Below are 27,819 nucleotides of genomic sequence, written 5' to 3' on the forward strand. Positions count from 1 at the left end.
TATTATAGGCCTGAAAATTTTCAGATATTCAGAAAAAAGCCAGAAAAAAACATACTGGGATGGCAATTCAACTTTTCCCCAGATTTTCTGAAAAATCATAGGTCCATTAAATCTGAAAAATACTGAAAAGTTGAGGTGTACACCTAATCTGAACCAAACCTCAAAACAAACACTCATTCTCCAGCAGCATAAATGACAATGAGATATGGCTTCTAACACCCCAAACAAAGTAGTTACACCTAAACTAATAATCCTTATAAATCACTCAAGAAGAGGACAGTGACCTTAGGTCCACAGACTGTATGCAGTTTTACACATCAAAGAGTTTATGGAAAACTGCATATATATCTATATATATAAAAAGCTAACAGTCACATCCTAATGCTGAAACGGCTGGACGGATCGCCCCCAAATTTTCACATGACGTTCCTCCCTGTTCTGGGCAGGTAATCACACCTTCAAATCACCGAAAGTCCATACCTGAGCCAGGTAAAACGTCTTTTTCCTGGCACACCAGGCCATGAAGCTGGCTGTGTTTAACTGTTACCCTTAGAATGTTCGTGCAGCCTGTCTGTCTGTGGCCTGAGGGCTTAGAATGTTCGTGCAGATGGCCAGAGATGAGCAGTGAAAATAGTAAATAGGTAATACTGTTAGGTAATACGAGTGGAAGTGAAACACATACACACTTTGCTGCGTGAGACGTCAGGTGGGGTCCCCCCCACACGCAGGTAACTTTCAGTCTCTGTGCCTCACCCACTGCTACCACACAATACACATCCAGCTCATCCTCACACACCTCACTTCCTGCCCTCCCTCACATCCAAACCACCACTTTCCTACCCACTTCCATTTCACCCATATCTCACTCTACAGCTTTCTTTTACTAAAAGCTGCAGCTGGAGTTTGCCTTTTTCTTCTTATAAGGAAATCCACAGGGTGGGGGCGAACCAACACTACTGGCTCCGCCTTCTTTTGCACATGGCCCTTTAAGAACCCAGAGAGCTGGCCTCGATCTGAGCGCCTCGCCACCCTGCCTCTGCTGTCTAACTGGGATAGCCTCCTTGCCCCAGTTCTGCTTTACCCAGGCCAGGACTGTGAGTGTCAACCAGCTTCATGGACAGCGGGATTCGCACTCTGGACAGTTCCATTATGGAATGGAAAGAGTTACATTATACTAAAAAAAACAAGACACTACCATATAACAATGTGAATTGAAAAGGGAAAGAGGGATTCCATTTGACCACCCCAAAAGGCTATGCTGCGGATCATTGGACATGGACATCTGCATGAACATCTGTGTGGGTTGCGGACTGTGATGAGAAGGACAATTGCCACAGCAACGCGTGGCCGGGCCCCCTAGTGTATATATATTTAGAGGACTTAAGAAGCTAGGACTTCACCAAAAATATCCTGGATACTTCAGGAAAAACTTCTTTGACCTGGCCTAACCTGGTCAGTGGGAGCAGAAAGAGAGATTATAAAACTCTTGGGATCAAAATAGTGCTTGATTTCATTAAGGCATAAAGGACTCTTACTTGAGATAGGGAGTGAAAATAAACCAGGCAGAGACCTTGGACAGCCACTTGTGCCCAGACACCTTGGAAGACACAGTGGAAAAGGACATGCAGGTCAGAGGAGGATTGTTCTGCGACAAAGCCTTCTAAACTTAAGTGTATTTATACAGTTGGCTTCCAGTAGGGAAACCACTATTGTTACCTAAAAGGGAACACAAAATCATACGTTATGCAATTAATATGCCTGGCAGCAAAAAAGGGGGGCTTATAGATAAGTCTTTATACTGTGCTTAGATACCCATGAATACTTATGCTAACAGTGTTTGGCTTAGGATACTGATTACAAAATGAAAATGAAATGTTCACACCACTGTAAATTATTTTTGTCAGAATGTACAAAACAGCAGAAGGGAAAAGGAAAGGCAACAAAATGACTTTGTTCCAACGTAATTTCCATTTTTTTTCAGCTGCTTATCCTTCTTGGTTATTAAAATGTGTTGACTCAAAACTGACTGTTTGGTTTGATATGGAATTAGAAGACAGAGTTACACAAAACTGCAAAAGGAATTTATCATCACCTCCCAAGATGACTATAATGCTCAAGCCACTCACAGAACCATCATTGCAATTTCCAGCTGACTTGCTTTTGATGGATTCTCTTGCAAAATTATAGGATCAGAATTACAGGGTAAGTTCACTGGAATCTTTATATGTCTGAATACTTTGATGGTTTTAAATAGCCAAACAGCATTGTTGTATTAGAGTCACAAACCTCTTAAATAGGTTTTAGTAGCATTCCCTAAGGCTGCGCACTTCCAAACCTAGGTACTTTTATCCACTGATATTGTAGGAGCCAGACAGGAGCCAGAATAGGTTCATCTGGAACAGAGCTTTAAATGCAATATTTTAGTAGCCGTACAGAATGGAGAATTTTATTAATATATATCTATATTTATGTTAGCAGCTCTGAGCCTATCATGACAAAGGAAAGCAGCCTAAAAAAATTCCACAAAATAAATAATACATTTGAGCAAGGGTAGCCTTGCCATTACTGAATCTTCAAAGGCAATCCACCCTTGCAGTCAGATCCCATAAAGAGAGATCCACACCAATCCATCGCTAACACCTTGACCCATGTACTAGCTAAATAACAAAAGTGACATTTGTTCTGAAGAGAGAACATTTGCTGTTTCCACATGATAGTGAAAGGATTTTTCTGTTAATATTTGTACTCTAGTTTGCAACGTAGTTTGAATCTCTTGGAATTAATGCTGCAAAGGCATTCAGCAGTTTACCTGGCTTCCTTGCTACATGCCACAGAGTGCATTGCACTAGGTTGCTCTCTTATGGGCTGGTAGATAACACTCTTGCCAGGTAGCAGGATATTTGACAAGTTGAATTCCTCCAACTAAGTTCATTTGAACTTCATATGACAGGATACTTCCAAAGCAATAGTTGCTTCTGCCTTGTCAGTATATTTACCTGAACAAACTTTGGCTTGTATTTATTTATCTGAACAAACTTTGATTTGTACTACAATTTGCATACTGTGAGGTTACCAAACAAAACCTAGAGTTGATGTCTTCTCAAGATGCAAGCAATGCTAGCTAGTTGATGCTGTCAGCTATTCATCTGTATTAGGATATTGTGTAAGTATAGGCTAAGTTAGCTCTATTATTTTGTAAGTATCGTCAAAGGCTTTCATGGCTGGAATCAGTAGGGTGTTGTGGGTTTTCCGGGTTGTATGGCTGTGTTCCAGTAGCATTTTCTCCTGATGATTCACCTGCATCTGTGGCTGGCATCTTCAGAGGATCAGATGGTGGTAAAGCAAGTAGAGTATATAAACCATATTTTGTAAATGTTCACCTAACTGAGCTGTGTTTTTTTACTGTATTTCTTTCAGTAACTTCACTTGTAATCTACCTAGTCTCCTTTTTTCCTTTTTTAATAAAATTCAAAAAATCCTTAAATTCTGTGTTGACTGGAATTCCTGAGTCAACCCACACAATAAAATAGTTAAAAGGATAATGGCAAAGGTCCTCATTGTTGTCACAAACCCCCAACAAGAACCAACATTGTAATGCACAACTCTAAAATGTAGCATGCAAATACATCACTAATCTCTGAAACAATCTATAATGCAGGTATGCATTTATATCTGCGTGATTCCTAAACAAAGAGACCGCCAATGTTCAGTCTTTTGCTATTGTCACCTTCACCTCTAAATAAAAAATTTGATTAGGGTCTTTTATAGCAGCAAATTTTGTAGTTTCATATAGTCTGTGTAAATTCTCCACGAATACCTCTACCTTGTGTGTTTCATCAAAAATCATTAATCGATCATCAGTAAGTCTCTTGCAAACAAGTATGCAATTGAAAAAAGAATCACTGTTAATAAATTGTGTCTCAAGTCTGGTCATAAATAGGTTCATCAGGGCAGGTGCCATGGGGATTTCCATTGCCATTCCTCATGATTGTAAGAAATATTTGTTGTCAAATCTGAAATAACTATGGTCTAGAACAATAGTTCAAGAAAAAATATCTGGGGGCAATAAATCTGTATGTAAATTCAAATAATGCCTTACCATCAATCTGGCCTCCTCATGGGGAATATTAGTATATAAGGCTGTAATATCCAGCATCAGTAAGCAAGCATTCTCAGGTGCGCACAATCCCTCTATTTTGTTTATAAAGTCTGTTGCATCCTTTATATGAGTGTTTGCTCTTTGGACAAACTGTTGCAGTAAGTGATCCAAGTAATGGGCAACTGGCTGTAAGACTGAACCCATGCCAGAGACTATAGGCTGCTTTGGTGGTGGGAACAATTGCTTGTGTATTTTGAGAAAGCAATAAAATATAGGTGCCTGGGGCTATCAGGCACTTAGCCATTTGGTTGGTCTGGTTATATATGCTGTGGGATCACTCTCCAATGGGGAACAGAAATTGTGATACAAAAGCTGTCTTTGTATTTCATTAATATAATCCTGTGTGTTCATTAATGGAAAAGTTCCTCCATTATGTGTCAACTTAAAAGTTAGGGATTTGTCTTCAGCTAGTCTTTCCAGAATCTCCCTCTCCCTCTGAGGAATATTCAACCAAGGTTTTTGAGAAGTATTCTCCAACTCTTCTATTTTTGTTTAAGACTACATTCTGAAAAACAGTAAGTGATGGGATATTTACTCCAGGCATGAACACAGATCTTACCCTATAGAGGGATCTTTCTAGGTAATTTCCTGTCAAACTTTTCTGGGGAATTTCCTGTCAAAATAACTCCCCAAATGAATATTTCTAACCAATTTAAACAAGTCTACTCTTGTTTAAAATGCATGGCGGGGGGGGGGGGGTTGGTGGTGGTGGGGTTGGTACAAAACCTATCTCCAAGTTCAATGCCTTAATTTGTTCCCCCATGTGGGATTTGGAAGAAATAGTCATGATTAAAGCTTGTATCGCCAATGGGTTTGGATCACTTCTGAAAATCCCTTTGTAACAAGGGCTGTTTGTTTTAATGTTTGGCAACTCTATCCAAATAAGAACAGGATACATACTCATCACCCAATGCATTATATGACTCAGACATGCTACCATAGTCAATAGAACTGGACTCTTCCTCAGATCGATCTTTCCAAGTGACATGTTTCCTATTTCTGCTAGAATATCTATCCTTTGCCAACCAATTTCAAGTTTAGTATCAAAATCCTCAGGTAGGATAGTATCTTTAAGCTTGTTGAGAGCTTCACTTATTAAGATTCACTTGTTCAACCAACAGCCCAATCCAAAGGGAGGAGAGAGGAATAGAGCAGTGATTGGGAACAGCACATCCACACCAGCATTTGCAGCAGTGGCCAGCCAACACAGGGGCTAGTTTCTGAGTTTTGGTGCTGTGATGGCTGGCCGCCTAAGTCCCATGACACTGGCATCTGTGCGAGTTTGCCAAGACAATCATTACATTGCTTCTATGTGACTACACACACACACACACAGGTTTGAATTGTAAATCTTACTGGTAACATAGTAATGTTTTGACAGTCAAAAGTTCCCTTCTACATCCACAGCAGAATTGTGAAACTGTTGGTAACTTTTCTGATAATTCTACACATTCTAATTTCTGGGTAAAAAAAATTCTGGGTCAAATTGAGATGTAAAATATCACATTCTTCCTAAAATTGGTTGCCTCAGCAACCTAATCAAGAAGCTAGTTACTTGATTTCCAATAAATCTTATTCAAAATGTAAGCATTGGTGCCATTTTTTTCTAAAAAGGATTTAGTTTTAACATAGGTAAATTTTGATTTTTTAAAAATAGCTATGGCACAATCTTGCCCATCATGGAAATGCTATTGATGGTAATAGTTTACAGTTTTGCAAAAGGAGTGAGTGCATTGTGTACATGACATATAGAATCATCGAGTTGGAAGAGACCATGGGGCCATCAAGTCCAACCCCCTGTCATGCAGGAATGTACAATCAAAGCATTCAGCCTGTTTAAAATCCTCCAAAGGAGAAGATTCCACCACACTCCAAGGCAGTGAGTTTCACTGTCAAACAGCTCTTATTGTAAGGAAGTTCTTCCTAATGTTTAGGTGGAATCTCTTTTCTTATAGGTTTTCTTATATGTTTAGATGAAATTTCTTATACCTTGATTCCATTACTCCTTGTCCTCATCTCTGCAGCAGCAAAAAACAAGCTTGCTCTATCTTCAACATGACATCCCTTCAAATATTTAAACATAGCTATCATGTCCTCCCTTAACCTTTGCTTCTCCAGACTAAACATACCCAGTTCCCTAAGTCTCTCCTCATAGGTCATGGATTCCAGACCTTTTGCCATTTTGGACACCCTCCTCTGGACCCACTCCAGCTTTTAATATCCTTGAATTGCAGTGCCCACAACTGAACACAGTACTCCAGGTGAGGTCTGACTAATGTAGAATACAGAGGCAATATTACATCCCTCAATCTAGACACTATATGTAAGAGTTGCCTGGAATGTTGGTTCGTTACTGTCTAACACCTGCAGTGGCTTTTTGCTGTGTTATCTGTCTTGCCTTGGCACTTTTCCCAGTCTGATCTGGTCTGGCGTGTGAAGGTTTTTGGTGGGGGTGGAAGAGAGTTTTCTTAGGTACTGTTATGTAGTTTTTATCTTATTGCTTCAGCCAGCAATAAAGATCCTCTTCTTTAATGGTGATTCTGATTGTCTTGTCTCAGTTCATCACTATACTCCTATTGATGCAGCCCAGAATTGATTGGGTTTTTGGCTGCCACATCACACTGCTGACTCACATTCAGTTTGTGGTCTACTAAGACTCCCAGATCCCTTTCACATGTACTGTTGTCAAGCCAGCAGATGGGGTAGAAATCAAATCAACTAAAAAAAATAAAGATGGCCCTTTAAGTACCCTGATTCCCTACTATAACTTTAAAAGTAATAGCCAGCACCTTGAACTAGATTCAGAAGCAAATGTGCAGTCAATTAAGGTCTTTCAAAATTGGCTGGATATGTTCCCTGTCTAGCCAGTCCCAAACAGTAATCTGTTGGCAGCATTTTTAATCAAGTGAAGCTTCCAAATAATTAAGGGTAGCCTTGGATAGAGTGAATTTCAATAATCCAGTAGGGATGTGACCAGAGAATGGATAATGGTGGCCAAATCATCCTTGCTGTAGAAAGGACACAGTTGGCATGACAAGAAAAGCTTGGCAAAGATCTAGACCTCCAACTGAAACTCTGAATCTAAATTATCCTCAAAGCTGTGGATCGTTCCTTTAGAATGAGTATGATTCTGTTCAGTCAAGTTATCCCTCTTTTCCTCCACCAATTTTATTAACTGATACACCTCAGCACTGTCTGGATTGAACTTCATTTTACTGGTTCTCATCCAGCCCATTATGGACTCCAAGCACCCATTCAGGACATCTTCTGGTGATGAAAAAGAGAAATGCAGCTGAGTGCCATCCACATACTGCAACACTATACTCTAAAAATCCCCAGACATCTTCTAACAACTTAACATAGACGTTAAACTTCAAGAGGGACAGACTGGAACGTTTGAAAAAGGCATTGAACAAATACCAGTGGTGAGAATCCCCGCCCCCCACAAAAAAATGTATAATTCATCTCAATAACACCCACTGCTGTTTTTTCTTTAAAAACTGGAAACACAGCAGGACTTTTTAAAAACACACATTGACCCATTCAGGAAATTCTTAGACAATCAAGAAAACGTGATTGTTGTGCTATTAAGTTTTTAATTTCCTTCTTGGAATATTGTTTGATCTTGAAACAGGATTTCTCATCTGCTTGTCAAGGGCTCGTTCTCCTCCCAAGTATTTTTCTCTGCTCTGCACATAAAAATAGCAAATTCCCACTCCCGTCTTTCCTTGCCCATCGTTTCCAGCAAGTAAACATTTAACACATATAAATACTTCTCTTTAAGAAGGAAAGGAGTAAGAAGGAAGCAGGGAAGAGAAACAGGATAGCATGTTATGCAGGGTGGCCAATTCTCATGTAAACTCCATGCACAATTCTCCTTGTGTTTAAATGCAGAGACGTAGCTGGGCCAAACTGCGCCCGGTGCGCAGTCTATATTTTCCGTCTCCCCATGGGGGGCGCCCTCCCTTCCCCCTTTCCCACACTTACCTTAGTTCCTTTCCTTTTTCTATAACTTTTTCAGGCTGAAAAAAAGGCCTGTTCACAGTTCAGGCTTAAAAACGGCCTGATGGGAACTATACTTCCCAGGAGACCTTGTGAGCCCCAAGGTCTCCTGGGAACTGTAGTTCCTCAGGCTGTTTTTAGCCTGTACTGTGAACAGGCCTTTTTTTCAGCCTGAAAAAGTTCTAGGAAAAGGAAAGGAACTAAGGTAAGTGGGAAGGGGGGCATCACAAGGGGGCACCGTGGGGGGAAGGGGAAGGGGCCTGGGGGCAATTTTCCGCCCCCCAGGCGTGCGCCCAGTGCACGGCGCACCCCTCACCCTTGTAGCTCCGCCACTGTTTAAATGGAGATGGGTTTCTCTCTCTCTTCCCCATAAACTGGCTGCCAAAATCCTCTGTCACAAACTGGGGCTGACACAAGCAACAGAGAGAACCTGCTCTTCCTTCCTTGTTAGGGGAGAAGGGATGTGTTGCCTTTCCAGCTGACCTGTGGCTAAGACCACCCCTGCTTGTACCATTTTCTAATAATGATCTGAGACAGGAGCAAAACCACTAAAGTGCAGTTCCCAATCTCTATTCCAAGGCACAACTATTTACTTTTTACAACATCGGTAACTCGCAATTCTGAAGGGCCACCAAGGCAGCTAACAAGCATATATGAGAAAATCACATTTTACATCATTAGAATCAATCTCCCACCAAAAAAGTCCACACACACCAGCAGTGGCGTATCTGCCTAGGGACAAGGGGTACCCCTTGTCCCCGGGCGCCACTCTTCTGGTCACATGGGGGGCGCAAAATCGGCCCCCACGTGACCAGGAAGTCCTGCTGTCTCATCGTTTTCGCGCGCCTCGCCGTCTGAGGCACGCAAAAATGACGAAACAGCAGGACTTCCTGCTGCCTCCAAGCCCCCTCAACCCCGCCCAGGACTCCTCCTTCCCTCCCTCCCCCCTGCTAGCTGGGTCGAGGGCAATGTGGGTGGAGCCGAGGTGGGCGGGGCAGGGGCAGAGCCTGGGGGGCATCCTGAAGACAATTTGTCTCCGGGTGCCATTTACCCCTGGTACGCCTCTGCACACCAGGGTTGCCAACTCCAGGTGGTGGCTGGAAATCTTCTGGGATTACTACTGATTTCCAGGTGATAGAAATCAGTTCACCTGGAGAAAGTGGGGAAAAATGGCTACTTTGGATGGAGGCCCCTATGGCCACTTTGGATGGAGGCCCCTATAGCATTATATCCCTCTGCTCCCCAACCTCCCCTCCTCAGGCTACATCCCCAAAGTCTTTAGATATATCCAAATCAAAAGCTGGCAACCCTAATACACGGATATCAATAAAAGAACTTTTTCAGAAAAACTAAAACACATTTAAAGACATAAAAGAAACAATTAAAACATTGATCAGAAAGGAGGAATCACTGAAGGGAAACCTAATGAAACAAATACCGTATATACTCATGTATAAGTCGACCTGCAAAAAAGTCGAGGCACCTAATTTTACCACAAAAAGCTGGGAAAACGTATTGACTCGTGTATAAGTCGAGGGTGGGAAATGCAGCAGCTACTGGTAAATTTCAAAAATAAAAATAGATACCAATACAATTACATTAATTGAGGTATCAGTAGGTTAAATGTTTTTGAATATTTATTTCAAAGAAAAACAGTAAACTGGCTCTGTAAGTGGAAAAGAGGGTCAACAAAAACAATATGGTCTCCACAATAACTTTAAAAGTACAAAACCCTTAGCTCAACCAGCAACCAAGCTAAAACACAAGAGTTAAAATCCTTCAAAACTGGATTTTTGGTCAGGGGAGGAATGTTTATGTTAGCAGTACCAACATTTCAGAGTATCTTTACTGATGATACCACCCAGGTTTGGTGAAGTTTGGTTCAGGGGGTCCAAAGTTATGGACCCTCAAAATGTAACCCTATCTACTATTGGCTCGCATTGGAAACAATGGGGGATGGGGTGCCCCCTTTGGGGGTCCATAACTTTGGATCCCCTAAACCAAACATCAGCAAACCTGGCTGGTATCAGCAAGAGATTGTCCTGATGATATCACCCAGGTAAGGTGAATTTTGGTTCAGGGGGTCCAAAGTTATGGACCCTCAAAATGTAGCCCCATCTACTATTAGCTCCCATTGGAAACAATGGGGGATGGGGCACCCCCTTTGGGGTTCCATAACTTTGGACCCCCTGAACCAAACTTTACCAAACTTGGATGGTATCATCAGGAGAGTCTCTTGAAAAATCCCCGAAAAATCCCACTGGCCTAAAAACTGCATCCCCTGGCGGCCGACAAAATAAAAACCCTGAAATATTTTTTAAAATACACCTGACTTGCGTATAAGCCGAGGGGGGCTTTTTCAGCACAAAAAAAGTGCTGAAAAATTCGACTTATATGTGAGTATATAGGGTAAGTCTTCATCTGCTGGCAGAATATGGCAGCAGAGTTCCAGAACTTTGCTGCCAAGGCCAAGAAGACCCTCTACTGAGTTGCCACCCATCTAATCTCAGAAGACAGGGCACCTGAAGGCAGGGCTTCCAAAGATTACTGTAATGGAATGGCAGGTTCGTAAGGGAAGAAGTGATCCTTCAGGTATGTTTGTCCCATACCATGGAGCTTTGAAAGTGAAAACCAGCACCTTGAAATGTTCCGAGAAACAAATTGGGAGTAAGCATAGATGGTAAACATTGGAGCGATATGGTTCCCATGACCCACTCAATATCTTGGCTGCTGCATTCTGTACCAAATGAAGTTTCCATTCCAAGTCGACATTATGACATCGACCTGCAGATGCCACCACACTACAGCTGAACACAAACCATTTAAGAGTGTTCCTAAGGGGTCTATAGCAGTGGGATGAGGCATTCTTTCCCCCAGATCTCATCAAGTGCTGAAACAGCTCCCCACCCCCCCAATGGTTTTGGCATTTGAAAAGGTGGAAGAGACAAGATGGCCTGGTCCCACCATGCTGTGGGCCTATCCAGGATCTGGGCGCCTGGAGCATTTTTAAATTTTCAAGTAAAGCATTTTCAAGTTCAGTTGCAAAAATGGCTGCTGTGTCCATAAGTCACTGATGGATGCTGTAATGTCTAGTTATGCCCTTGGACAGGTGACTCAGAATACCAGCGTCAATGGCATCCAAGAGAATCAACATGATCACGTTAGACTTCCATATATAAATTCCTCGTAATCATGTTGACACATACTCACAGTCTCAGAACAGAACAAAAAGCTCAACAAGACATTGTTGTTCAGTTCGATATTAAAATTTCACCATATCAACAAGAGATGCCCTTCTTAGTGACAACTAGGTGTTCCTTAAAAATTGATTACCTATGTTCAGTTACAATGACAGAAGACTTTCACAGAGATGCAAACAGTTTGATTGTTGGGAATGAGGCACCAGCAATAAGAACAAAAAGGCATCACGGCAGCAGAGAAAATCAAGGCAGAAACAAGTTAATAAAAAAAAACCTGACTAAATGTTTCAGTGTCCCTGCCAACACAGTGAGGACTATTAGAGTCAGTGGCAGCAATTCACAGGATGACTTTGATTCCAACAAACCAAAGCAAGGATTGCCAATATTAAAATTAATCAAATTCACAAAGGAAATGGTATATTACAAACCTCCAACTTGAAGCTTAACATAATAACCTTGAACATTTAAGAACTAAGAAGTGATTGCAAGAGCTGTCTTGTCCAGTTTTCCTTCTCTCTGTTCATTCTCTCTCCTCTGGGTGAGGGGAGCACACAAGAGACTTGGCACTATGGCTGCTGCTAGTCTGTTTCTCCCTAACAAACCGGGGGGGAAGGAAATAAAACAGTTACAGATGTAGCTGTCACAGTGTTCAGATATTTTTCCCTGAAGAATGCAAAGCAGGATAATGTGGCAGCTTATGTGGGAACGTGCTGTCAGTCTGCAGAAAACAGAAAGCTCATTCCAAATTGCAACCCCAAACTGTAACGAGAGAAGCAATCCCATTCTGTGTTGTATGGAATCCCAGTGATATGTGGACACAAAAATTCCACCTTTCTCATTACACAAGCTAAGCATTTTATGCTTACATTGCAAGGGCTTCGAATACTTCTGCACAGAAGCGCATCACCCAGAATACACCTTATTTAATACAACCCATAGAATTTGTCAGCAGAATCATTTGCCACAGAAATCAGACTAAAGGAAGAACTCTAAGTAGTCTATTTAGATCTAAGTTCCTTGTTATTCAACATAATTTACTGGCGGGAAGGAGTCCTGAGGATTGCAACCAGAATGTGCAGAGGACACATGTAATGTTTCTTCTGCTCATGAAGGTGTAATTTAACAGTCATATATTCAAATTATATTTATGTTTGATGTAACTGGATGAGCCCATCGGCTTAGACCAGAATCCAAAATCATTAACAAAGATGATTAGAATTGGTTGTTGTGGGTCTTCCGGGCTGTGTCGCCATGGTCTGGTAGATCTTGTTCCTAATGTTTTGCCTGCATCTGTGGCTGGCATCTTCAGAGGTGTATCACAGAGGAAAGTCTGTTACCAGTTGAATCCAGCCATGAAAGCCTTCGACAATACAATGATTAAAATTATTTCTCCACTCAGTCAAATGAATAAACAAATATTAGGATTTGTTAACTAACTTTACATATTCAGGACGACATACAATTTCTGTGTTCTAGGCAATCAGTTGGAACAGTTTAATCAGCTTTCAACACTAAACAGTATTGAAGAAGCAAAAGGAAAGTAAACCTCTCCAGCAGCCTTTTCCTTTAAATTAACATTGAAGTTATAAACAAACACCTTCTTGTTTTTATTTTAAGCAATACATTTATTTGGGCTGCCTTTATGCAATAACTTCAGCACATTCCACACATTGAACACTGTGGCCCGTTCTTGGAAAACCTCTGCACTTCTTTCATTTTTTGGCATGTTATCCAGGACAACCGAGAATGCAATCTGAATATCAATTGTAGGGTCTGGAATCTCTTCGAAGACATTTTTAATCCACGATTTATGGAAGAGCTTTCCCACTTGTTATGTTACTTGACAAGAAGCTGCTCCATCCTGCATTCTTGACAACTTTGTTCTGTTGTAACAAATGACTGAAGGGAAAATTCATTGTGATGAACAAAGTGCCAAATATCCAGAATGAAAAAGGTTGTACTGAGAACATTCCGTTGCCTTCTAAGACAGAGTGGATGTTGATGCTGACACAAACACAAATGCTTGCTGGAGAAGGCCCAATGGCATCACAGCATCTTTTAACGTGAGCTGCTCTAATCTATCGAAAGAGATTTACAGCATCACCTCATCTGTTGTGTGACTACTTTTTCGCAACCAACACAGCAACAACCATCTTTCTGAAAATTAATGTTAAGAATGCAAAAAGAAAAAAAGATACACTTTTAAAAGGCTATTGTTTTACAAGAATCCACTATGCAAAAGAGTAGCAAAAATAAGTTGTAATACCCTCATTACTGAAAAGTAAGTTAATATGTTAAAGAGAATCAGAACAACAGCAAAGAAGTTACAGAAGTCCAGCATGTGGAGACTCCTCTATGTGACTGGCATATTTCACTAGGAGAAAGTAGGAAATGTTCTTGGCCAGGCCAAAGCTCCTTCAAATTTGATCTTCAGAAAACTCCTTGTCCATTACAGGGCTGCAGGCGCATTTGATTTTTACAAGTCCACTCTTCAAATCATGTTAAGAAATACACATCTTAGCCACCATCATTGTCAATCAAGAATTATTTTTTGTTGGCTCATTCTTTTCTGTTCCCTATGCCAAGGAACACAGAGCAAGATGCAAGAATGCGAGCCCAGCCTGGTCATCTCTCAGTACTGTGAAGAGTAAAAAATCACATCAAGCATGTCAAAGAAAACTGTATCAGAGATATTTTATAAAATCTTAATAATAGGCCTACCAGCATAAGAAGTTGTTTATTCCACCACTGGTTTCACACCAGTTTACATCCCAGAAGTCTGAAGCCAAAACTCACATTTTTAGACACAGAAAAAATAGTGTATTTTATTAAATTAAAAAATTATTGCTGTTTCTAAACTTTTTTTAAAAAAATAAATCATACAGCCTGGTATAAAAAACAAGTCTGACAAATCAATTGGCTGAGACAGATTAGAAAAACAAACCTGCATGCCACATGTTTCGTGAAGGGTCGTGTATATTTGGCAAAGTGGTTCATGTTTTGAGAGGGAAAAGTACGCATACCCCAAAGAGCAGATAATGCTTCATCCCACTTTCATCCCAACTTTTTAAAAAATAAACAAAAGTGGCACTATAGAATCCAAGGGCTGTAGAATGAACTGCCTTCAGTCATCTGTGATTGCTGCCACCTTAAAATTATGCCAGAAGGAAATTTGGAAAGATACACAAAAAAACAGAACAAGACAGATAAGCAATGTGTTCTTTTTGCAGTTTGTGTCAGGGGTTGCACTAGACCTAAAATCCCTCCAACCCTTTCAGCTTCTCCAGAAGTCTGCTTCCAGCCTCCTGTTAAACGTGGATAACTCAAGGGAGGAGAAAATATGGGAACGAACAGGAGAAATTCGATCTTTTCTGTTCCTACTGAACTTTCTCTGCCAATACTAGTGCTGATTGAAGAGAGAAGATATTTGTGAGAGACAGAAAGAACACCTGTCTGCACATATGGGGGAAGGATATGCTATTTAAAACAGTACAAGCGCCACACAGAATCCTGGTTTACCTACAACAAAAGCTTTTAATCCTGGTTCACCCAGTACAATCCTGGTTAATCGTGGTTTACCTACTACAAAAGCTCATACTTCAAAGTCAGCAATTCAGATTATGCAAACAATAACTGGTCTTTTAACTCTTTTATTCAAAGTGATATCTGACAAAGTTTGCAAAGAAAATATATAGTGTGCCATGCTGTAATGTGTTTGCATGTACATCCCATGCTGATACAAGATGTAGCCTTTCAGTGATATAATCATACTAGCATTAGTGAATAAAAATAAAGGTAAAGGTGTTCCCCTGTGAAAATACCAGGTCATTACTGACTAATGGGGTGATGTCACATCACAACATTTATTAGGCAGATTATATTTACAGGGTAGTTTGCCACTGCTTTCTCCAGTCATCTACACTTTACCCCCAGCAATATCAAATGAATATCCTGTAGTTGCTCTTTAAACAAACCTAGAAGTATGTATTTGTTTCAAACAGATGCAGTAGTGCTCCTGCTTCCAAGAAATTAACTAGTATTAGACTTTATTTGCCTTCCATAACTACAAGGTCTACTATACATATGTGTAAAGACAACAGCCTTAGATCCAGTGATGACAAGTGGGAATGTAAATGGACTTAGTACAGTTCCACTTGCCCAAACCTCTTGAAACACTCAGAACTTTCCTACCTATATTTTACATTGTCCAGGAAATGCTTACTCAAGGTCCTGCACAAGCACAGAAACTGCTCCATGTCTTGCACAAGCAAAGAAACTGCTGAGGATATGATTTAACTGAGTGCAAAAGACCAGTGCAAGCTAGCACAGAGACCCTAGTGCATGTGTAAATCTCCTAGTGCATCCAGGCCATATAGTGTCTATTTCTATTAGCAATCAACTGAAAAACAGTTGTACTTCGCTCAAAGTCTGTTTAGGCCTTTCAGAGCAATTGGGACTGTCACAGTATAAACAAGAACATTTTGTTTCTAATGTAAAGACAGTGAATACAAGCCCTTGGGTAGTTATTATGAATGTGCTCAGGTATTGGATGGCATCAGTAGCTTGAATGGAGGCTAGTTGTATGGATGGGTGGTACACAAGAAGTGGACATTGTGTTGCCTGCCAAAAACAAAAGGTTCTAGTGTGCTGTTGGCAATCCCTTGGAGATGCTGTGCCTCTTCAGCAGAGGGATTACTTGTCAGGTATGCATTTCATTCTGCTGCCGCTTCTAAAAATGCACGCAAGCTAAAGCAGATGCTTTCGTTAACAGAAGCCATTCAACAATAAAATGCATTCTACTAAAAAATCTTAATTTAACTGAAGGAGTGCAATAATGCAGGCAATGGGGCTGTTCCCTGTTATGCTGATGATGGTGGCATCTATATTGCTTCCTACAAGTTTAACAATATCAGCGTTGTGCCCACCCCCACCCCCCTGGATGTCTTTGTAGAAAGCTCATTGGAGAACTTTATACTTGTTAGGCATCCTGTAGCGCTTATGATTACAGGCATTTGTATTTTAAACATAACTTTGCTTAACAAGCAACGCTTAAATATGTCATGAAGCAGCATGGTCTGAGCCAGAGTGTATATTTCACGGAGTCCCTGGAGTAATTAAAATAATTCCTAGCATCACATTTGCTTGTTTACTGCAACTGCAACAGGTGATTCATGTAGTAAGAAAACATGAAGGTATTAAATCCGGTGGTGCCAAACATTTCACACACGTGTTTGCAGCGTTCTCAGAAGCTGCCAAGGGCACCTAATTAAGAAATCTGGTACAAGTTCAACTCTTCTAAGAATCTACAGACACACACTTCAGCTGAACTCTATGCAGTGCACATGTCTCTTGCTAAACATGTCTCTTGCTAAACAGCACTACCATGATAACAGCACAGTGGTGTCACAGAAACTTGAAAGTTTGGATTTTTTAAATTCAGTGATCAAGATCAGTATTTCTAAAGTTAATCCTACAATGATATGTATATGTGTATGATTTGTTTACTACTATGTTTTTCCTGAGGTTTAAAAAAAATCATTTAAAAACAAGATGGAAAAATTATCCTAACGAGGACCTAACAGCATAACGTGCAAGCAGAACATGGGATGGATCGTACACTAAAATATGCACACAAGGTTGCAATTTTACTGATACAAGGAAGCTCAGGAGACAGGAAGCAAGATAAATATATCTGTCCAAAGGCATCCAGAGGATCAAGGGAAATGGTAGTCTGCTTGCTTTATAAGCCAGGAACATGGAGGAAGGGGGAAAGCGCTCAGTGAACTTATCTCAGGGGTGTCAAACTTGCAGCCCTCCAGATGTTCATGAACTACAATTCCCATCAGTCCTTCCCAACATGAGCATTGGCTATACTGGCAAGGGCTGATGGGAATTGTAGTTCATGAACATCTGGAGGGCCGTGAGTTTGACACCTGTGACTTATCTGGAAGAAGGAAACTAAAACAAATATTAAACTAAAAATCTCATTACTTAGATTGAAGTCACACAAAAAAAGAAAACAGCACTAAAAGCAGTTGAAGCATGTGCAGAAAACAGGTTTTTTTCAATGTATAACATCTCAAGTGCAAGCGACTCATTGCTAAGGAACACTGGCTTATTTACAAAACTCCCTTCGGGCTTTCCAGAGTTAAAAAGGCTTGGAAGAAAAAATCCCTGAAAAAATTCAGGGGGGAAAGTGGGTTTCTCAGTCCTGTCTTCCTTTTGACTGGTTTCAATTTATAACAATGGAAAAATGGGATATTTGCGGAAAGAATTTTTAAAAATCCTATGAAATATTTGTCCACTTAGAATGAGTGAAATGCTTTGAAAGATGAGTTTTTACTTATCCAAAATATGTAGCATTAAGGGAGTTTTTCAAAATATAAGGCCATCAATAACGCTGATGTAAGCAAGGGACCTGGAGAGTGCTCACAGGTACCACACTGCCACTACCTCCCACCACCTTCTTGCCCTGCAAACTGGCTTTCACTACAGATAAGGAAACTAGTACAGAATCAGATATAAGGTGCCCATGTATACTTTTCACATATCATCTAAATTTCAACATGGCCGAATCTATGAACAGTTCAATCTGGAGACTGAAGCCGTGAACAGAAAAGACAAGTCTTTCTATAAGCCTGAGAAGAGCCCCAGGTTTGCAGAAAAATCTGAAATCTTAAAGAAAAACAAAACCCTTTGGGGAATTAACCTCCCAATAATAGAAACAATTAATATACCCTTAAGATAGGAGGTCTCAGTGGGCATTGTAAGGTTTGCTTCAAACCAGAGTTTTTATCAGTGAAAGGAAGGATGAGGGCTCTTTCCAGACCAAGTTGGCCTTCCAGTCTACCCTTGCTTCCCTCCCTCCCGTCCTGGAGAGAGAACTCATCAGGACTAAATCCAGAAGAACCAATGGAAAACTTGCTACCATATAATCTGCCACACAACTTGCACAGCCACTCAACTCACATGAGTAATTGGATGACAGATGACTTTTGCAACTTGGCCAGCCTTTTCTCAGGGAGAGGCTGCCAGGAGGAGTGAACACGGGAAAGCTGTAAGTCGGTATAAAGGTTACAGCATCAGTCTAGAATCTGGGATACCTACCATTCAAATCTCAACTTGATCATGAAAGCCAAGAAAGTTAGACAGTCACTCTCTTGGCCAGTCACTCTCTTAGCCTAACCTACCTTGCAGGGTCATTGTGGGAATAAATGGAGAACAGAATTATGCTTTGGGTTCCCACTAGAGAGAAAGGTAGGGTGTAAATAAGGTAAATAAATGATGCATAAAGCTGAAGAATGGGTAAGGGGGAAGGATAGAAGGAAGCAGGGGAAAGGGTGAGGATACGGAGGCTGCCAGGAAGAAAGTAAGGGGATAAAGTGTGGGGAAAGGGATACAGGAGGAAATGAAGTGACCTCACAAATCCTGTTGTACAGAATATTTACAAATAAATACATTTTAAGTGACTCTTTCCCACCACAATTAATATGCAATTATGTGTACGATGATAACACATTTTGACTGTTTCACTGACTTTGATGCCAACAAGCATTTCCAGTAAGAAGATTTCCCTCAGAGCACAACGTCCTTGTCTCCTGCTTCTGCCCAAAATGCCTCCTGAGATGCTGCTCCTGGGAGACAGTGGATTCCCAAGAACAGTTTGAGGAGGGAGATGGAGGGCTGAAGTGGAAGGCAGGAATCAGTGGAAATCCTACATGGGACCAATGTTATGTTAGCTTAATTTCCAAAAATGCTGTTACCCTTTTATGAGTCTGCCCCAACAATACACTTTCTTTTATCAAAAAATGATCAGTTTTCTTTGGCTTCAGAATCTCTAACTCTACCCAAGAGAAGCCTTATGATTTGTCTAACTTGCATGAAGCTCTATACCTCCATCAGAGAAAACTGTGTGCTACTCTGAAGTTGAGGCATACTTACAAATTCCAAATGACAAGAATTCCAAATGACAAGTATCTATACATCAATGTTGCAGCTGTTCAGGAGAGATATTTACAGTTCTATAAATTTCTTTCAGGAGAAGCAAAGCAGTGTCTTCTGATTCCCTGTAAACAAAAACACTTGGTGATGTTCCAAGAAACTGTCTACTGTGAGCAAAGCACACTTCATTTTATTTTACATTTCTCTTCCCAACGGCACTGTGATCTGGTTGCTTGAAAGGTTTATCACCTTGAAGATTTAATCTTTTACTTTTCTCTCAACTTCATTTCTCCCATAGTCTGAGACATTTATTTTACCTTCAGCCCTCCTCAGAGTTTGTTTACCCTGAAAAGAAAAGTTTTCGGCATCAAAGCTGACTGCATAGCTCGCATCAGTATGTGAAACTCAGCAGTTCATGCAGTTTTCTCTAGGGACATTTTTTTTCTTCTGGGCTCTATTATGACTCCAAACTCCATTCATTTCACTTGTATTTCCCTCATATTTCACTGTTCTAGTCTAATGCCTGCCCTACCCATTCAGCAACCTTATCTAAGGACTTTCAGATTCTTAACTTCCTTACCACTGTGATCCCTCTTGGTCCAGCTCTCTGGGTCTCAGTTTCACTCTCTTCCCCATGAAAGGTTTTAATCCCAATCAAAATGGCCATTTTCCATTCTTCAGAAGAAGTTGGAATATGAACCTCTGTTATTAATGCCTTATTAGTTACAATATTATGGCTATTCATAACACAACACTGCACTGTCTTAGCCAATTTGTGCCTAGGATTTCACTGCCCTCGGAAATTCAGGATTGGATCTCTCAACTCAGTTCTGGTTGTGCTTTCATTTGGCACAAGAAGCCTACTGCCATATGGAAGTGATACCAGTTGTAGAAAGGATTCATAAGAACCACAGATTGCCCTGGATATATTTTAGTGTGCCTGACAGATGCAATTGTGGTATTTTCTGAACTACTCACCTTTTTCTTCAGCTGAGCTTTTTAAAAACTTTAATGTAACTTTCTAGTTACTGACGCTACTATCAGAACATAGTACATTAAAAGTATTAGTGTCGTTGTGTCAAAGTATATGTTTCATTATGTCAAGGTAGTCCTCTGTGCAAGCACCGGGTCATTACTGATTCATGGGGTGACGTCACATCAAAACATTTACTGGGCAGACTACATTTACAGGATGGTTTGCCATTGCCTTCCCCATTCATTTTATACTTCCACCTCCAGCAAACTGGGTACTCATTTTACCAACCTTGGGAGGATGGTAGGCTGAGACAAGCTTGAGGCTGAAACTGATTTCCATCGGGATTGAACTCAGGTGGTGAGCAGAGCTTTGGCTGAAGTGATGCAGCTTACCTCTCTGAGCCACAGGACTCTTAAAATGTTTTAATAAAATAATGTATTTTGAGTTTCTGTAAGAGCTACTTTCCCACATGCACAAACTTTTTGTAATAAAGAGGGTTGGAAAACTACTAGTCAGTGAAAGAAATGTTGGAGATGTGGAATCTAGCAAGAGGAATGAAGGAAGCAGAAAGAAGAAAAAGAATATTTCATAAGGGAGGGAAAATAAAGGAGGACACATGCAGAAATGGGGACTGCATTTGAGAGCCATTCAGATGTTGCCAACGTGAGACAATTAAAGGATGTGGAACAGAGTCCTGCCAACCCCAGCTGAGGAGTGAGCTGAATTGGAAAGTACAGGAGACAGCGGGAGGTGGAGCAGAGGAACTACAGCCAAGGGAAATGTCTGTCTGTGATTGGAAGTCTGACTGAATGGCTGGCAAAATTTCTGGAAGGGAATAACTATCAGGGAACTACTGTTTGTTTAAAGTTTGAGGGTATAGAAGTCAACCCTCAGCAAAGATCCCCCTAACTGCAACTCAGAGCATGGCAGAATCTCCTCATCTGACAACCAAAGAGGGGCCTGTCCTTCCCTTTCCAGTTGGAAAAGAGATGAGCCTTTATAGGGAGTACCACATCTTACTCATCTGCTGATCAGGTTCTACTACACCTGCTCAGGCTCTGCCATCTGTGCTTTTATTGCAGGCTCCTTATTCCATCAGCACACTGCACATTTCAGCATCACTTCCCTAAGAAAGGCACAGAGGTGTATTAATCTCTCTCCAACTCTGGACAAAATTCAGCTTTCATATTTCAATCATCAGTCCTGACTTATTCACAAAGTATAGAGCTGGGGGAAACCACAGACCAAGTACTTCAACTACCTGCTATGAATTTGTGTCATCCATGTGTCCCTCCACTGATCAAGCAATACAACTGAATTCACTGAATTCGAATCCTGGCTAAATTTTCCAGAACAAAATTTTACTGCTTTCTCCCTCCCACTGCAGCCCACCGATCTTCACAAAATGCTACTCTTGAGGGGCTTGCAGAGTGAAGGAGGTATCAGTGGAAATTGCTAATTTAGTCTGGGTCCGATCTAGCAGTTGTACTATCAACTGCAAAGTATCTACTGTTTCAGAAGCCACTAAAAGCTGAGTTAACGTGTCCCAAGTAAAGCTTAATAGGCCATGCTCATCCAGAAGTTCAAACAACAAAACTTGCAGGCCAACCTTTTACACAGCCATAATATGTCCAAAGGTCACTTTAAGATTTTAATGGCATACAGTTGAATATTAACACCTGGCAAGGAACATTCCATCAAGCCCCTATTAAAGGAATTGGAAGTTTTTCCTCCAGTCTGTCGGCAACCCTACTTTTCAAACAATATATTTCATGCTGGAGTTTCTCAACATGGAAATCTGGAGAATTTAATTTGAAGCTCTGCAAGAAAAGCCTTTTATATGGCCAGTCTTATCCTGCCATCTATACAAAAAAAAACACCCTGCTGTAAATATTATTGATTGATGAGGAAAAGTACTATGACAGTATATTTGCCTATAATCTCCAAGACAGCAACTGAAGCATCTCAAGTATAGTTACCTGAACCTATATGGCTAGATAACCCAAAATCTATTTTCCAAAAGCCTAGCAATCTTATAATTTGTTTCCAGAAGTAAAACAAAAACAAAAAAACAAAGACTGCCATCTTGTGGAGAAAAACACAATGCACAGCTTTCATACTATACCAAACAAAATTGTTTGTATAAGAATGAATCTCAGAAAAAAAGTGTGAACATACAGCAAGTCTTTTATAGAGTCACTTATTCAGTTAAAAACCTTGACCTGGTTGGCCCAGAGTAGCTTGATCTTGTCAGATCTCAGAAGATAAAGGATAGTACATGGAATACCAGGATCACTATGCATAGGAAGGCAAACCTCCTCCGTTACCTTGAAAACCCACAGGGGTCAACATAAGTCAGTTGCAACTGGATAGGCCTTTACACATTCAGTTAAAAATAGTGGCATCAAACTTTCAAATTAGAAGGGGTTGTTTCTGGTGCTTCCAATTGACTTGTTTGCTCAAAAGGAAGAACTCGTTAGCTGAATCTCAAGAAAAATAAAGGCAAAGCTACAACACACATCAATCACTACCACCTACTATTTCACCAATCGTTTCTTTATAATGCTAATGCAATCATACAAGCCCAGTTCCAAGGACCCCTGCTTTTCCTATTAAACACCACTATCTTCAGGCGAAACTAGATAGTACAGTTGTTAGCAAGTGGGGTCTCAGTTGCTCCAACCTAACTTGTTTTCCCTGTAGCCCAACAGCAGCAGTAGGGAAAGTCATTATAAAAATCAAAGGGAAGCCTTTTTGCTGTAAAAGCTGAAATGACTCCAGCAGGGAGTTGTTTACAAAAATCTAAAGTAGCACATATTCAGAATACTGAATGGCGCCATTTCAGCTTCTGAAAATGCAGGAGGAGCCCTCCCCGTAATGTCATAGATCTAAGATCTCTTACTGATCTTTAAAATGACATTCCTTGCAGTATGAGTTGGGTCAACTAACCAAACACATAACTTCCAATTTGGTCCTTAGGAACTCCAATCCTGAGGAGATCAAGCAGTTTCTGCATGGAACATGATTATACCTGTAACCGTAGGACAGAACATGAATGCCACACTGTGGCAGAAAGGAGAATATCTAAACCTTAGAATAAATAAAACTTAATATTTAGATTTTGTGGTTTTGTGCTAGAGTAAGGAGAAGGCTCTTGAGTTACTCAAAGTGCAGCATCCTGGGTTATCTGCACCACTATTAGCCACAAAACCATACTGGGCTCTTAAAGTAATCTAGCCACTTTCTACCATTCCCAATACACTGCAAGACTGAGGCTCATTCCACACATGCAGAATAAAGCACTTTCAAACTGCTTTCAAGGCTCTTTGAAGCTGTGCGGAATAGCAAAATCCACTTGCAAACAGTTGTGAAAGTGGTTTGAAAACGCATTATTCTGCATGTGCGGAAGGGGCCTGAGCTTCAAAAATATTACCACTTCAGCTTTTGAGGAAACCCCCAGAAAAGTTTTATCTGACAGAAAGAACAGACCAATTTTCATATTAAAAAGAGAGAATGTTATTGCCCCTTAAGAGGTGATTGATAGTACGGAAAGTGTGTGGGTATATATTTGCTACAATGTCCTGTTTTTCAGTGTAAGACAGAAACACTATTGAGGTAAAACCTGAGACAAATTTCTTTAAAGCTCATCCTCACAGGAGATCCAAGGGCACCAACAAAACAGAATTCCGGTCCTTTTAATAATATTTTCAATATTCAGCTGTTTCTATCTAAAATATATGCATTCTCACATCCTGGTTTTTACCATTTTTCTAGTTTTGACAATAATGATGATAATTTTAAGTTCTCTCACTCCTCTTAAAAAGGTTAACTGGATATTCACTGAAAAACTAGTTCCTACTCTGTAGTATTAGAGACCTAAGATTCTTACAGTGCAATCCTGAACACAGTTACACCTTACTAAGCCCACTTTCAACTTATGAGAGTGCAACTCTGCTTATGACTAGAATTCTTGTTCTACTGCCAACAGTGGTAAATCTACCACAGAAGGGAAGGTCCAGTTCTGATACAGCGTTTCACTCTAAATCAAGATGTAGCAATAAAGCAGGATATCATTTGTCTACAAGAAACAGACATCAGAAGAAAGGTTATTAAACACCTGAGCCAAAAAAAGAGAAAGAGATGTAGCAATAAAGCATGGAATCTAGATTTTCAGTTCTGTGCAGAATATTAAAATAGAAAGAAACCTTACCAGTAACACAAGTGGCTCTGTAGAGCAAACAAATATTCATTGAAACTTTCTATGGGTTTTTCTTGTAAAACGTAATCAATACGACGGCCTCCATTTAGCAGGCCAATTTTTATGGACAATTCTTCATCCTTTGAAAGATCTGGACTTTCCGTGATCTTTTCTGATACCAGACGGGGGGAAAAAGGAGGAAAGTACACCACAAGTTAAAACCTTTATTTGGTGGGAATGAAGAAGTGGTCAGATCACAAAAGAAAAACATAGGGGACATTTCCGGCACTGAACGGGCTTTTTGACATGTCTTTTCCAGGCCTTTCATAACACTTAGCAGCCTGCTCATGAAACCAAGGGGACCTTCAAAAGCAGTTTGTTTCAAAAAGACAAGATCAAAATTCCCACAGGACATACTCAATGTAATTTATTTAACCTGGCTAGGAACACTACATTACTTCCATCTGCCTGTTTTGTCCTCTATTTTAACATCTCTCTTTTCTCAAAGGGAAAAAGGCGGCCGAGAGACACAGTAGTAAATAAGAAAATAAAAAAATCAGAAGCAAGCAAGTCATAGGGGTGGGGGCGCAATCCACTTCAATGGATGTACCCCATCATTAATAATCTGCACATAAAAGTGAATAGGGCTAGCAAAATAATGAACTTTACTTGACAAAGCAAGTTTGAAATGCTTACAGTATGAGCTAAGTAGCACGGAATTCTCTTTTAGGCATAAATTCTTAAAATAAAAAAATATTTGAAAGATTATGTGGGCTCAAGAACTTATCCAGAGGCTTTCAGTTTTCAGAGCCAGAAATAACAGATGAGAATCGAACAGAAGAATTACCATTTGCCATCACTGCTGAAAACGATAAGCTGTGCATGTGCTAACTAACCTTCCACGGCTTCTTTCTCTTCTTGCTCTTTAATCTGATTAGCCACTTTCTCCAGCTCTGCTTGGAGTTGAGGAGAGGATGTGTGAGCACGTGCAAATTCATTCAGGGTTTGCCAAGCACTTTTCAAAGAGCTGATGAAACCTTGCTTCAGATCTGATCCCATGCGAGACAGAGAATCTTTCAGTTCTAAAACAAGAAATGTTTCCTGGAGATTAAGAGAAACTTCAACAACAATCATTAATTATAAGAACTGAACATTATTCAAGAGGCACCAATTTCAGACAGAATTTAAGAAAGCATGACAGTATATAATATTTCAACTAAGATAATCTGGCAACAGCAAGAAATTTATATTCAAGCCTCACTTGCTTTGACAAAAAGAAAATATGCTTTGGGTATCAGTAATGATTGCCTGCATGAACTAATCGCCTCTAGAAATTACATTTTTTAAAACTCACAACTCAATGTTTCATTGCTATAAATCTTCTTTATTCTGTTTAGAGAATCTTGTAACATACAGTTGATCGTTTATTTATTTGTAGAGATTAAAAACATGCATCTGAGCGTGAGCTCCAAAAAACACTTCACCTTAACATAGCAACAACCGAGGAATGCACAAAACTACCATCATCTCTAGCAAAAGAAAAAGGTATTGTTTACCAAGGTGAAGTCTTTTTCTGCCTTTGTGATGTGGAATAAGAACTGGCTTTATGTCAGTATCAGGAATAATCATAGGTTCTAATCTGTAGGCAACTGGATCAAGCTGGAAATGAAAGGGGGGAAAATACTATAAATCTACATTTCAAAGGCCTGTGGTCTGCATCCATAGAACCATGAAACGAGTTACACACACTAAAGAGCTTTTTTCTTGCATTGCTCAAACAGCAGTCCTGACCTCCCACCACCCCTACTGTCACACTGCTTTGGACAATAAAGGCCCTGAAAAAAAAAGGAATGAGATATGCCATTCAAAGGATGAAGTATATGAATTAGCATATAGTAGTAAGAAAGCATAGTAAAAATGAAAACATATTACTAAATCATACTACAGCAGATATGGTATAATCCACTACTCCTAGTGAGGCACATTACTTCTTTGTCCCCAACTTCTTTGGTAAGGTGACCCACAAGTAGAGGTGTGCATTCGGTAAAGCTGAGCCAACCTCCCCTCCCCCCCACTCCTTGAAAAAGACTATATTTTTCCAGGTGAGATTTATCCTTCAAAGCCTCCCTTTTTTTCTTTATGCCAGGTGCCAACTGGCTGGAGGAGGCAGATGAGAAAGACTTCTTGGAAGATTTTTCCTGATCCATAGTGAGATCTATACATTCTCTAAAGGGGCACCCAAAAAGGTATCAAAGAACAGTTTCAGTCTAGCTTTTCCCCCCTAAGCTTTTAAAACGACGCAATTAGCAACTACAGGGGAGTCAGTCTGCAGTCCCTTCACCTAAAGTGACTAAAATCCTGTATTTCTTACTAACCGGATGATAAATGTTGAAAAAACCCTTGCATGTAGGAAGCCTGTAATTTTCATTGATTCTTTCCACTCCTCTTACAGTCAGAAATATACCTATTGGAGAACCCAGGGCAAAGAAAATTTCTGGCTCGAAGTCCAGTGCACTGTAAGCCACAGATACCTAGGAGGCAGAGAACAAAGAATAGATAAACAGCAGCTCTCACACACAACAGCATGTTCACTGAGTCCATATCTCTAGTCCATAGAGTGAGAACAACAGGGGTTATCTGCCAACAATAGAATAAGCTAAACAAAAACCTATTTTGTTAATAGTGTTACTTCGGTGCAGCTGGACTAGCTTACAGCACAGTGTAGTGTGTGCTCTACCCACAGCTTCAGTGATAGCAATATGGCTTACACTATTTTTTACTCCAGTACTCCATCCCATAACCAGCACATGATCATATGGTCTTTATGGCTATCCAGATAAGGCAAAAGAGGCAGCTCCATAAACTGAGAGCTAGGATGGTGTGGCTGTCATAATGTTTGGCCATGATCTGTCAGACTCCCCACTCTGCCAGGATAGCCTGATGGGTGACCTTAGACCAGCCACAGACTCCCAGCGTGATTTACCTCATGGGTTGTTGAGAGGATAAAGTGGAGAAGGGGGTCCCCACTGGGGAGAAAAGTGGAATATGCCTGAAGTAAACAAATAAACTAAAGTGGACTGTTTTTATTCATATAACTTACCTGACCGGTACCCACTTCAAAATACTCATAGTCAATGTGTGCAGATGAAACTGAAGCTCCAACAGAAAGTCTTCGTTTGGCTGAATCCTGGAGTTTACCAGATTCTGAAGATACAGCTAGAGTAACCGCCTTCTGTCTCGTCTGATCAACTTCTCCTTGGTTCTGCAAAAAGGAGGCCATTGATGCCTTTTTTTCTAATGCTGCTTTTTTTTGTTCCTGTTGAAGCAAAGATTTGAATCACCA

The 27,819-nt window shown here is 40.4% G+C and overlaps 1 protein-coding gene across 1 annotated transcript in view; it reads right to left on the minus strand.

Moving 5' to 3' along the window:
- Positions 1-12,827: 12,827 nt before the first annotated feature.
- LOC125437457 (SEC23 interacting protein) overlaps positions 12,828-27,819 on the minus strand; it is a 41,507-nt gene continuing 26,515 nt past the window's right edge. The window contains exons 13-19 of the mRNA XM_048505014.1: positions 27,577-27,792; positions 26,852-27,007; positions 26,033-26,135; positions 25,373-25,558; positions 24,489-24,648; positions 19,303-19,427; positions 12,828-13,999 (exon numbers count right to left, since the gene is read on the minus strand). Of these exons, the coding sequence (XP_048360971.1) occupies positions 19,346-19,427; positions 24,489-24,648; positions 25,373-25,558; positions 26,033-26,135; positions 26,852-27,007; positions 27,577-27,792 (903 nt within the window). The 3' untranslated portion in view covers positions 12,828-13,999; positions 19,303-19,345. The remainder of the gene's footprint in view (positions 14,000-19,302; positions 19,428-24,488; positions 24,649-25,372; positions 25,559-26,032; positions 26,136-26,851; positions 27,008-27,576; positions 27,793-27,819) is intronic.

This window comes from Sphaerodactylus townsendi, linkage group LG08, assembly GCF_021028975.2.
Source record: "Sphaerodactylus townsendi isolate TG3544 linkage group LG08, MPM_Stown_v2.3, whole genome shotgun sequence".
Lineage (NCBI taxonomy): Eukaryota > Metazoa > Chordata > Lepidosauria > Squamata > Sphaerodactylidae > Sphaerodactylus > Sphaerodactylus townsendi.